The sequence below is a fragment of the Trachypithecus francoisi genome, unplaced genomic scaffold, assembly GCF_009764315.1.
Source record: "Trachypithecus francoisi isolate TF-2019V2 unplaced genomic scaffold, Tfra_2.0 Lachesis_group17, whole genome shotgun sequence".
NCBI classification, from domain to species: Eukaryota; Metazoa; Chordata; class Mammalia; order Primates; family Cercopithecidae; genus Trachypithecus; species Trachypithecus francoisi.
In genome coordinates this window covers 63,220,225-63,232,992 of record NW_022681462.1, presented here as the reverse complement: position 1 = coordinate 63,232,992, position 12,768 = coordinate 63,220,225, and the positions used below count along the sequence as shown (strand labels likewise).

At 38.4% G+C, this 12,768-nt stretch overlaps 1 protein-coding gene across 1 annotated transcript in view; it reads left to right on the top strand.

The window, feature by feature from the left end:
* The window catches only part of LOC117062375 (calmodulin-lysine N-methyltransferase-like), a 224,159-nt gene extending 212,395 nt beyond the window's left edge, over positions 1-11,764 (top strand). The window contains exon 4 of the mRNA XM_033175838.1: positions 11,701-11,764. Within this exon, the coding sequence (XP_033031729.1) occupies positions 11,701-11,723 (23 nt within the window). The 3' untranslated portion in view covers positions 11,724-11,764. The remainder of the gene's footprint in view (positions 1-11,700) is intronic.
* The last annotated feature ends 1,004 nt before the right edge of the window (positions 11,765-12,768 follow it).

The window sequence follows — 12,768 nt, the reverse complement described above, 5'->3', positions numbered from 1 at the left end:
GCTCACTGCAGCCTCAAACTCCTGGGCTCAAGTGATCCTTCTGCCTCAGCCTCCTGAGTACCCACCACCACACTCAGCTAATTTTTTAAATTTTTTGTACAGATGGCATCTTGCTATGTTGCCCAGGCTGGTCTTGAACTCCTGAGCTCAAGTGAGCCTCTTGCCTTGGCCTCCCAAAGTTCTAAGATTACAAGAGTGAGCCACTGTGCCTGGATAATTGTCAGTTTTCTAAGAGCTCTATTGCGTTGCCCCAGTTTCCTTGGTACTTGCTAAGTTTAGACCTTGGGTGGACCAATTTACATATATGGGAATATGCAGGGAATGCTTTTATCATCTGTTGTAGCCTCAAAAGATAGTTCCTAAGGCAGAAATCTGTCTTCAATAGATAGAGTTCAGAGAGACAAATTAATTAATTCTCAGAGGTGGATTGGATAAGGAAAATGTGGTACATATGCCCATGGAATACTATACAGGCATCAAAAAGAAGGAAATCATGTCCTTTACAGCAACATGGATAGCCTAAGCAAATTAATGCCAGAACAGAAAACCAAATATCACATGTTCTCACTTATAAGTGGGAGATAAACACTGAGTGCACACAGACTCAAAGATGAGAACAATAGACACTTGGGGCTCCTGGGGTGGGATGTGGAAGAGAAGTGAGGGTTCAAAAACTAACTATTGGGTACTATGTTCACTACCTTGGTGATGGGATTATTTGTACACCAAACCTTAGTGACACCCAAATTACTCATGTAACAAACCTGAATACATACCCCCTGAACCTAAAATAAAAGTTTGAAAAATGTGTGTGTGTGTATAGATAGATAGACAGACATTATCTGTCTGTCTATCTATCTGTCTGTCTATCTATCTATCTATCTAGAATCCAAAATAAAATTAATTCCCAGTTTCTACAGCAGGTGATTCTTCAAAGGCTTAGAACCACAAAAGCTATCCAATTTGAACACTACTGGATTAGGGACACAACTTAGTGGTGGTGCTGTTTTAATTAGGACACACTATTTGCAGAATCACGAAATGATGGTGTTGGAAGGGACTGTATAGTCATCTATTGCAGCTTCCCCTCCAGTTGAGGAACTCCTCTGAGAGCATCTGTCACAGACTTGTGAGCATCTTCACTAACAGGAAGTGCATTACTTTTAAGGTGGTCCACAGTTAAACTGTCAAGGTGTGAAGAAATGTTCTTCATCAAGAGCCTATATGTTCCTCTCGGTGATAGTGTACATTCTTTGCTCTGCTCTCTAGAGCACCGCCTTATTTTCATGACAGTCTTTCAAGTATTTCATGACAACTCTCATGACTTTTGTAAATCTTTATTCCTTCAAACTAAGAATTTCTGTTTTACCTAACCTATTATTTTAATGTGGTCTTTGGATTTTTCACCCTGTTCTCTACCAAATCTGTTATCCCTTTGAAAGATGTGTCTTACACGGGGTCTAGTTGAGCAGACTAGTATGTCTGTAGAGCTAACCCCTCTATCTACTTACTGGAGGATAATTATGGAGGAGGGAAAAGAGTCTAGCCCAATGCCTGAAACAGTTAATGATTTAAATTTACATAATTGGTTCATGATAAAGTACTTTAGGACTATTCAAAATCACATTTTTTATTTGAACTGCTAGCAAACTAGGTCTTCTCCAATTTGTACATGGGACTTAATTTTTTGTTTAAGATAAATAAGCTTCTCTATGTTTTGACCTTCTAAATTTCATTTGACTTTGAATAATACTGGTTTTTAAACTCATTTTTATGTTGACTTTGAATAATATTGGTTTTTAAACTCATTTTTATGTTGACTTTGAATAATATTGTTTTTTGTTTTTTTTTTTTTTTTTTTTTTTTGAGGCGGAGTCTCGCTCTGTCGCCCGGACTGGAGTGCAGTGGCCGGATCTCAGCTCACTGCAAGCTCCGCCTCCCGGGTTTACGCCATTCTCCTGCCTCAGCCTCCCGAGTAGCTGGGACTACAGGCGCCCGCCACCTCGCCCGGCTAGTTTTTGTATTTTTAGTAGAGACGGGGTTTCACCGTGTTAGCCAGGATGGTCTCGATCTCCTGACCTCGTGATCCACCCGTCTCGGCCTCCCAAAGTGCTGGGATTACAGGCTTGAGCCACCGTGCCCGGCCAATATTGGTTTTTAAACTCATTTTATGCCAATCAAAGTCAATTCAAATCTTTATTCATCATCTGTATTATTAACTAGCCCTCTTGCTTTGGCTATTAGGAAATGTGTAAGTTTGCCTTTGAAGTCTCTTTTCAAGTTGTCAATAAAATATTTAAATAGGCTAGAGCTAAACACAACACACTGAGTTTCTGTTAGGAAAAACTGACATCCATCAACTGACTTGGCCAGTTTTTCTTAGTTTTGTCCGTAAGAATCTATCTGAGGCTTAGCTAAATGTCTTCTTGGAACTAAGAGATACTCTAACATACTTGTTTTTAAAAATTTATTTATTTTCTTTTAGAGATAGGGTCCTCACTTTATTGCTCAGACTGGAGTGCAGTGACATGATCATAGCTCACTCCTGGGCTCAAGCAATCCTCCCACTCAGCCGCCTAAGTAGCTAGGACCACAGGGGCATACCACTATGCTCGGCTAACTTTTTAATTTTTTTTTTTCCTAGAGGCAGTGTCTTGCTGTATTGCCCAGGCAGGTCTCAAACTTCTGGCCTCAAGCAATCCTCCTGCCTTGACCTTCCAAAGTGCTGGGATTATAGGCGGGAGCCACCATGCCCAGCAGGTGGCATCCTTCTAATGATAGCCTGATTGATCAGTCTAAAAAGAAAAAAAGCATGCTCTCATTTATTAATATCTAATATTATATAGTTTGAGGTAGTATATTTAAGCTCTTTGGACAATAGTTAACCTAATTTAATTTTATCCTTAAAAATCATCTGAACAAAGCCTATGCCCATCTCCATTTTCCTGGCAGCTCCCCCATTCTTTGGGATTTCTCAAAGTTACTAATATTGATTTTGCACACTTGCCCTCAAGTTCTTTCAGTACCCTGGGGTGTAATTTGTCTGAGCTTGGATTCACTTGAAGTGACTTCATGCTGTTTTCCTACTATCTTACACCTTAGATGGGTCTTTGGGTCTTTCTTTTTGATTCTTGTTCTGCCATTTCCAGAGAGAAAATTAAATCTAAGCAAAACAGGAATTGATAAGTACTGCTGCCTTCCTGTCACCCTTTATTATTATGTCATATGGCCTGACCACTGGTTTTGTAACATTCTTGTTTGTCTTCTTATTCCAAACAACCTTCTTATAATCTTTATCATTTTTTTTCTTTCTTCTTGCATGCCTCAGCATTCTGGAATTTAGCCTTTCTGACACTGTGTTTTGTAGGTTCCTACCAACTTGACAGCATACACCGGGTGAGGTGAAGCTCCTCAGCATTACTATATCTTACCAAAATGATGGTTTTGTATCTAGACTTAGAAATAGATTATCTGGGCTGGGCGCGGTGGCTCAAGCCTGTAATCCCAGCACTTTGGGAGGCCGAGACGGGCGGATCACAAGGTCAGGAGATCGAGACCATCCTGGCGAACACAGTGAAACCCCGTCTCTACTAAATATACAAAAAACTAGCCGGGCGAGGTGGCGGGCGCCTGTAGTCCCAGCTACTTGGGAGGCTGAGGCAGGAGAATGGCGGGAACCCGGGAGACGGAGCTTGCAGTGAGCTGAGATCCGGCCACTGCACTCCAGCCTGGGCGACAGAGCAAGACTCCGCCTCAAAAAAAAAAAAAAAAAGAAATAGATTATCTGAATTCTCCATCTAGCTGGTGGTTTGTAGTATACATACTTCCACAAGACTACCATTACTGTTTTCCTTTCTTAATCTCCACTTTTTCTTTCCTTGTGTTTGATTTTTACGTAGATAAATATGTTTTTAACATACAGTTTACTTACTATTCATCACTATGAATTGATATATAAGCATGTGACTTTCTTTTCCTTGTTGCTTTCGCTTGGGATGACCTGGTGACATTTCCTAATATAATTCTTCTAAGTCATACCTGTAGGCCTTTTTATTAATATTCCCATTTACTCTCAATCAATTCAGCTAGTTTTTTGTCACACATGTTCTGCTCCCTTTTCAGGAGGTGAATGATATCTCTCATTAGGAGTTTTTCAATCTGCCAGCTTAAGCTATAGATAGACAGAAAGCAATATTATGGGGTTTAGAGCAAGTAGCACCTACGACATTGATGAGGGACCTTAAGATCTGGTCACACTGGATCCCCTCACTCATTTCTGATAGAGAAAATAAAGTAGATCTGATACTGCTGAATGGACAAGGAGGTGGAATTATCTGTAAGAGTCTCTGAGGACATGGATGGGTTAGGAAAGGTCAAGGAAATCACTAGGCGATGGCCAAGTAGGGAAGTGAGCCCTGGACAGGGCTGGAGAATATAAGAGGGAGAAAAAAGTGAGCCTCCCTTCAGAATGATGGTGGTGGTGTGAAGCAGCTGTGGTGGTGGACTTGCTTGTGACAGGTGGTGAACTTGTACAAAATGAAAATAGAAGATCAAGCTGATGCTTGGAAACTGGGTAGGAGGTTTATTGGGGTATTCTGCCAGGGGCTTTGTAACTTGCCACCCAGCTGCTGTCTTTGAGTAGAGTCCTCTGATGTGGTGAGCCAGTGAGAGGGGCTAACAGCCATGCCCCCCTTCCTATTCTACTCTGTGTTCTACATCAGAATTTCAGATCCAGGGCAGTTTTTACAAGAAACAAATTCTATTTTTCTTGGCACTATCCACAGTCTCTGTTTACCCTTCTTTCTTTTCTAATCCATTTACTTAATATTATAATTATTATTACAACAGAAGCATAACCATTAACAACAATAATAGCAAACACTTTATGAGCTTTCATTATATGCCAAATACAAGTATTAACTTACTTAATTCACACAACAGCCCTGGGAGGTAAGTATTATTATTTCTATTTCACAGATGAGGAAACCAAGGCTTAGAGAGGTTGGTAACTTGCCTAAGGTCACATAGCTAGTAAGCCATATCTTCAAAGCCATACTCTTCTTTTTTTTGAGATGGAATCTCACTCTGTCACCCAGGCTGGAGTGCAGTGACACAATCTCAGTTCACTGCAACCTCCGTCTCCTGGATTCAAACAATTCTCCTGCCTCAGCCTCCTGAGTAGCTAGGATTACAGGTGCCCACCACCACACCCAGCTAATTCTTGTATTTTTAGTAGAGACAGGGTTTCAGCATGTTGGCCAGGCTGGTCTCAAACTCCTGACCTCAAGTAATTCACCCGCCTGTGTCTTCGAAGGTGCTGGGATTACAGGCGTGAGCCACAGTGCCCGGCCCAAAGCCATGCTCTTAATATCATATTCCCATCTGCCTCCCCTGCTTAAGAGGACCTTACTCTCTGAGTACTGGTGGTATTTGTGGTAAGATATGGAGAAAATGATAACTAAGTATATATTTCACAATATGTAAAGGTTTTTTCTTTTTTAACAGACATTACATTATTTGATCTAACCAACAATCCTGTGCCATAGTAGTATTATTCCTATTTTATGGAAGAGAAAAATAAGGCTGAGAGATTAAGTTAAAACTTACAGGGCTTACTTGTATTGAATTAATTTTTTAATTATTATTATAAAAATCATCCTACAATCCCACCACTTAGAGGTATCTACTCTTATCTCTTTGGGATATATTTCCCATAGGTGTATATAAAAATTTTTGTTTCTTTATTAAAAAATGGATTATACTACCTGTACTGTTCTATAACCTGACTTTTTTTTTACTTCAAAATATACCATGAATATTTTCAGTGTGATTAAATTGTCTTTGACAATATTATTTTAATAGTGTTATTGTTTTGCATTATGTAGATATTACCATTTGTGCTTCTGACACTGTCTTGTGGGAAAAAACAGTAAAGATCATAATATCAAGGGAGAGTATATAGTCATTAGTTTCTTTTTTTTATTATTATTATACTTTAAGTTCTAGGGTACATGTACACAACGTGAGCTACAAAACAAAATAAAACAAAACAAAAAAATGATGCCTGGATCCTACTCAGAGAATCTGATCTAAGTGACCTGGAGAGTAGTCTGAGTCTGGAATTAAAAACAAACAAACAAACAAAAAACTCCCCGGGTGATTCTTTGTGGAGCCAAAACCATTGTTTTAAAGGGTTTCCCCATTGTCTTATTCACAAGTGATCAATTACTGGTCTTGCCCCAGGTATTACTATTTTGACCCTAAAAATAAATAGGAAGGCTGACTGCTCTAAAGTTGATGATGCTATTTCAGATCTTTTCACACAGATGTCGCTTGCCCTCCAATATTGTTTTGTCGTGCCACAACATGTGTTTGTGTAACTGCACATGCATGTGTACGTGGCTTGTAAATCTGTGGGGTAGATTAGATGGTGCTGAAAAGTAATTGAGGATTACAAATGATCTCTACCAGCTGTTGAATATTTTATGTCAATTAAACATTTGCAAAAACCAAGTATAGTATTATGATCTACTCATAACTATTACAAAACTGGCACATCTCTATACAGCAAGAGCCATTGCTAAGGCTACTGTACTACTCTGGCATGAATCGTAATAAATTGGGATCCCCCTGGACATAATGAACAGTAATATAATTTTGTAGTTATTCTCCTAGCATGATGAAGCAGCAAGCCAAATTGAGTTTCTAGATAAATTTTGACATGTGGGTCTTATTCCTAAAGAAAAAGAGCTATTGTTGCTTTGGCTTTGTTCCAGAATTCTGCAGAAATCCACATGGTAGCTTATTGTTGTATTACAAAAAGGTACTACAAGTATTTTTTTATGAAAAAGAAGAAATTGCTAAGTTCAATTAGTCCTTTGGGACAGAATTTGGAATTTCTTTTCAGTCAGGCTGCTGGATCGTATGTGAACTATTGTTTGACTCACAGAGGGGCTGCCCTAAAGGCCTATGAGCTATAAGGCCACCGTGGGGGCTTCTAGTTGATGGCGGAAGGATCTAGCAGCCCTCTTTGCCACAGCAGTGAAACATGATGTTGACATCATTTTTTTAAAAAAAATTAGCCATAGGAAGGAGGTTAAGAAGTTGTGGCAGAATTGAAACAAATCTAGGCCTCTCAACTGACAAGCTGAGAACCCTGCCTGACATTTATGAGTGGATGCGTTTGAGGAATTATGTAAGAATAACAAGTTAAAGGAAGCTTTTAATTTAAAAAAATTAAGATAACCTGAAAACATACCTGTAAAAACATTTCAATTGACACAGTCTCTTATGCTTATAACAAGGATTACTGTTAATGTGTTTTTGGGGAGTTGGGCTCTGATCTGTAAATATTTCTCAGGGAGTATAAGAGTCTATGGTTAAACAGTAGTAGTTGTAGTAGTAGCAGCAGAATTCGGGTGTCATTGTATAGCCCAATTCAGAAGCTTGGGGGAAAAGAATAGCTACCATAGGAATCAGTATTTCAGAAGCAAGTTCTGCTTATGAGAATTATCAGTTGACCAAGGGATTCTTGTGTAGGTTTGTAAAGAATGTCAGATCTAGCATTCTCAGTATGGAATTACTGGCATGATATAATGGAGGAACAGTAATTTTTCTGCAGTTCTTTCAGTAGTATTGGTTCAGCCTTGGGTTATCCAAATAATGCTCAGATTGTCCTAATTAACGTTAATTCACTCCCTCTGTTGGGCTTATGTCACATATGCAATCCAGCCATCAGTCAGTGGCATATTAAAATACTCTCCACGGGACCACAGAGCAGTGGGTGACCTCTGCATGGACATGATCTTTGCTGAGCAGGAATACTCATATTTCTGCCCTAAGCACAGAGCAACAGCTATCAACTATGATAGAAAAATTATGTTCATTCAAGAGACTCTTGAAACATCTTGCTTCTCTCCCATGTCAATCCTTTGTAATAGAGTAAGGGAAAAACACATACACTTTTGAGTAACAGTTTCCATACAAATGCACTGATGAAAGTAGGGTCCCATTTGGAGGAAGCTCAGTTCAGGGCTCAGCTTGTTTTCTGGAAGCAAAAGACTGCCATTTGACAGAGACAGATATGGGAAGGATGAGAATTGAAAGAAGATAAAAAGCGAGGCTTTTCCTTGTCAGGTTTCTTTTGCAGTTATGTCTGTTGCCCTGTCACATCCTGCTAGCACAACTTTTGGCAGAATCCAAAATTTGGGAGCCAAACTAGGCATTAACAATGTTTCTTCAACAGCTCAGCCATAGAAGCTGATTTCAAAGTTAACAGTAACTGCTCCTTTGGATCGAGAGTCCTTCATTCAGCAGGTATTTATCACATGCTTACTTAGTACTGGGGAAACTGGTGAATGAGATAAAATGCTATTCCTGCTCTTATTTACAAGTAAGTCCTGGGGACCAAGATTAATTGTTTATTTGCAGTTATGATAAGGGTCGCTCTTAGAGCTTATAATAAGGAGCTCTAACTTTGCCAGGGGCCAGGGTGGGGGTGGGTGATCAAAGCATGCAATCCTGAGGAAGTAACAGTCAAGCATAAATCTGAAGGACGCACTGGAGAGAGAGATGAAGAAGTAGGGCAAAGTGTTCTAAACAATAGGAAGAGCATAGGCAAAGTCCTGAAATGAGCAAAACAAGCAAAACAAGCTGAGCCTGAATTGAGCTTCCTCCAAATGGGACCCTACTTTCATCAGTGCATTTGTCTGGAAACTGTTACTCAAAAGTGTATATGTATTGTGTATTTTCCCTTACTCTATTACAAGGACTTCCATAGGAGAACAGCAAGATGTTTCCAGACTCTCCTCAATGAACATAATTTTTCGATCACAGTTGATAGCTGTTGCTCTGAGCTTAGGGGAGAAATATGAGTATTCTTGCTCAGCAAACATCATGTCCATGCAGAAGTCACCCACAGCTCTGTGGTCCTGTGGAGAGCATTTTAATATGCCACTGACTGATGGCTGGATTGGATATGTCACATGAGCCTGACAGGTAGCAAGGAGATTGGTTTTAGAGGAACTGAAGGTCTGAAAAGGCCACCCTGGCTAAAGCAGGTCAGCATAACAGGAGAGGAAGGAGAAGGGGTCAGACTGTGCAGCACTTCATGGACATGGCAGGGGTTTTTGCCTTTATCCTAAAAACAATAGGAAGACATTGAACGTACAAAGCTGGGGAAGTGACATGTGCAGCCCCTCCTTACAGAGGGCACAAAAGACTAGGGTTAGAATAGGGTGTGGGCTCTGAGAGGCCCTGTGGAAGCTAGTGCAGAAGCCCAGACCAGAAAACAGGAACAAGGGATATGGCAGTGGAAGAGAAGTGGGAGCATGTAAGCTACATTTCCAAGTTACAAGGGTCAAGTCTTGACTTAGATGCAATGGCAGTGATTGGAATGTCAGTCTCTAGGGCAGTGTCAGAATTCCACCTGACGGCTCTGGCCACCACTTCTCAGTTTCTGGATTGTTCGGGTTAATGCTAGACAGGTAGAGCCCCAAACTTAAGTGTGTGCTCTGAGAGACTCTGCCTCATGAATAAAAATCATGCTGTCCTGTGATTTTTATTCATGGAACAATTGTACCTAGAGACAACTCAATAGGAAAACTATTAATAACTGGTGATAATATCATCTCACTTCTTCAAAATAAATGTTTTTCATTTTCAAAAGTTCTAAGTTCAGTTACTTGCAATATTTCTGCTTACATGGTAAAGGTCTATAAATCAAGATGCAAATATCATGGGCTTCTTACAGCGTATTATAGGAATGGCTATTTTCTAGGAGTTATTTCACTAAATTTGCATATGTAATCCAATGGAATACATTCATTGCAAATGATTCTGAAAATCATTTCCTTTTTTTTGTTTTAAAAATGAGTTTTTGTTTAATAACCTTACATTTCCAATCTGTGTACTATTACTATTGTCATTCTCCTTCAGTAGTTCTGTGAAATGTCTTCCAACTCTCAGATTCCATGATTTTCCTTTGTCCCTGCCTCTCTTATTATCTCTCATTCCCTCCCTTTTCTCAGTGTCCTGTCTTTCTCTCTTTGTGGAGGTAGTAGCTGGCATGATAGATGGAAGTTAGAATGCTCAGGAAGGGTGGTTATCAAGGGAAGCTTGGGCCCTAGTCATCGCCAGTCCTCTGTCCTCAATTTCCTCTGTGCATTAGCTTCAAGTGCAGTCATTACTCATTTAGTCCTCAAATAAAATGCTCTTTGTTGCAATGACAATTTTTTTCTAGTATAAGGCAAACTGGCATATCAGTCTGATGATGTGGATTTTATAGCAACTGGCAGATTTTATTTGTGTAAGGAGTTTTTATAGTTGTTGGTTGCCTTTTTTTTAAGTTGCCATTTGGATCAAGGAGGATTTTATTTCTTAACTAGGATTATTCCTTTATCGGATATTAACTTAGCCTTTTTTCTCTAAATACCAAATTCATAGAGATGCTACATAGTTAATTTTTTTCTTTTTAACTAGATTATCCCCATATCAGGTATTTCATAAAGCCAGGATAAATGTATTTAAGAGAAAATATCCATCTTATAAGTAATATTTCCCCCAAATACAATGAGGTCCATTTAAATGAATGTCTGAAATAAAAATAATCCTAATGATAGATCTAATGCACTTTGTATCAGACCCATTGAGTTTCTTTAAACTCTCTTCAATAAATGCCTGATTAATAAATAATCCTGTTAAATGAATAAAACCCCAGTGTGCCAAATGGAGACATACAAAGCAATCATGATCAGACTTGTTATGGGAGAATGATAGATGAATAAATCTACTGTGCAATTAATTTATGACTGAACTATGATGAAATCCCAGTGGCAATACTAAATCTGTTAGAGGAATAGATTTATCATCTTCTTTCAAACAATTACATTCCAGGAACTTTACAAAAATACTATTATCTGAATCTTATCATAACAGAGATATCTATTCATTTACATGGGGAAGTATTCCTTCTGTGCAGTCAGAACTAAATTGGTGTTTATTATTTTTGATACTAATCAAAACAGAAACAATGTAGGACAGAAACTACTAATGCAGTTAGCTATTCTTATCTGCTTCTGTTTCTTCAAACTTGATCAAAATTGCCTAATTTTTAGATAGTTTTTCTGTTTGAATAATTTTACTTTTTAAAAGATGAAAAGCAAACCAATAAAAAACAGGTTATAGGCTATTTTGAAAGCACTCTGTGTTACTGTATATTGTGGCTACATGTAGGTTATGAAAGCACAAATTTGGGGACCGTGTTTTAAGAAGATCATTGGGGATTGGTAGTATTTCAGAGTGTTGTTACATATTTTAGCTTCAAAAGACAGTCGACTGTAGTTCAGTGCTGTTGTTCTTTTAGACAGGCACTTATTGATACCAAAAAACACCACAATAAAGGAAAAAGGAAAACCCAAAGGACAAGAAACATTTTGATTTAAAGGTTAGATAATCTGAATTCATGAGAACTTAGATTCAGAGCATGGCAAGGTTAAAAGAGATTTTATTAGGATCAAGAAACAAACCATGTTGAATGCAGTCTTTTTGTTTTGGGGAAACTAGAGCTGATATTTTAAATCTAGTCGTTTTTACCAATGTAATGGAATTTAAGAGATAAAATTTGAATAAAAAGGTAAGATTTGTATAATGATTACAAAGGTGTGGTCTTTAACTGAGGGTTTTGTTTTGTTTGTTTTCCAGACAGAAGAATAAAGAATTTGTAAGGGTGAGGTAAAAGAGGAGTCCCCTTAAAACTTGAGAGAAGGAAAGAATTTGTCCCATTGTAGTAATATTTGAAAACAGGTTTTATTAAGGTTTTAATATGTGTTCAAGTAAATGATCTATGCGAATTAAACTAGAAACTTCTTCGTTTAAATCTAGTCTGCTCTTTACAGTGTTAGTAGCTGGACATCATAAATTTTTTAAATTAATGTGATATTGATAAATAGCAATCCTGTATGTTCTCTTATTTCTCAGACTTAATAACAAATATTTTATAAATCCACATATGTAGTGGGTTTCACTTGTTTGCACGTTATTCATGACCAGTATTATGTACATAGTATTATTCTAAGGCCTTCTTTGATCTGGTCTTGGGTATAAAGAAACAAAAACAAGCTTGGTGAGGTGGCCTATGCTTGTAGTCCTGGGTGCCCTGGAGACTGAGGCAGGAGGATTACATGAGCTAAGGAGTTCGAGACCAGCCTGGCGGCAACGTAGTGAGACCCTGTCTCTAAAAAATAAAAATTAAAAACTAAAAAATGAGACAAAACAAAAGTTATTACTTGCAGAGCTTATACTTGAGATGATATTAACATATGAGATAATAAATTCAAATATTGACACATCACTCATTTTTAGAACTACCTTCATGAATTATTACCAAAAATCCTCCACTATTTTAAAATATTTTTTATCATGGTAAAACATATATAATGTTTTATGTATTTTAAGTATAAAATTCAGTGACATCAAGTACATTTATATTGTTGTGCAACCATCACCACCATCCATCTCTAGAACTTTTTCATCTCCCCAGACTGAAACTCTACCCATTAAGCAGTAATTCCACAATCTCCCCTTCTCCCAGTCCCTGGTAACTACCATTCTACTTTTGTCTCTATGAATTTCGTTTTTAAAAAATTTAATTCTTTTGTAGAGACAGGTTCTCCCTGTGTTGCCCAGGCTGGTCTTAAACTCCTGGGCTCAAGCAATCTTCCCATCTCGGCCTCCCAAAGTGCTGGGATTACAGGCGTGAGCTGCCATGCC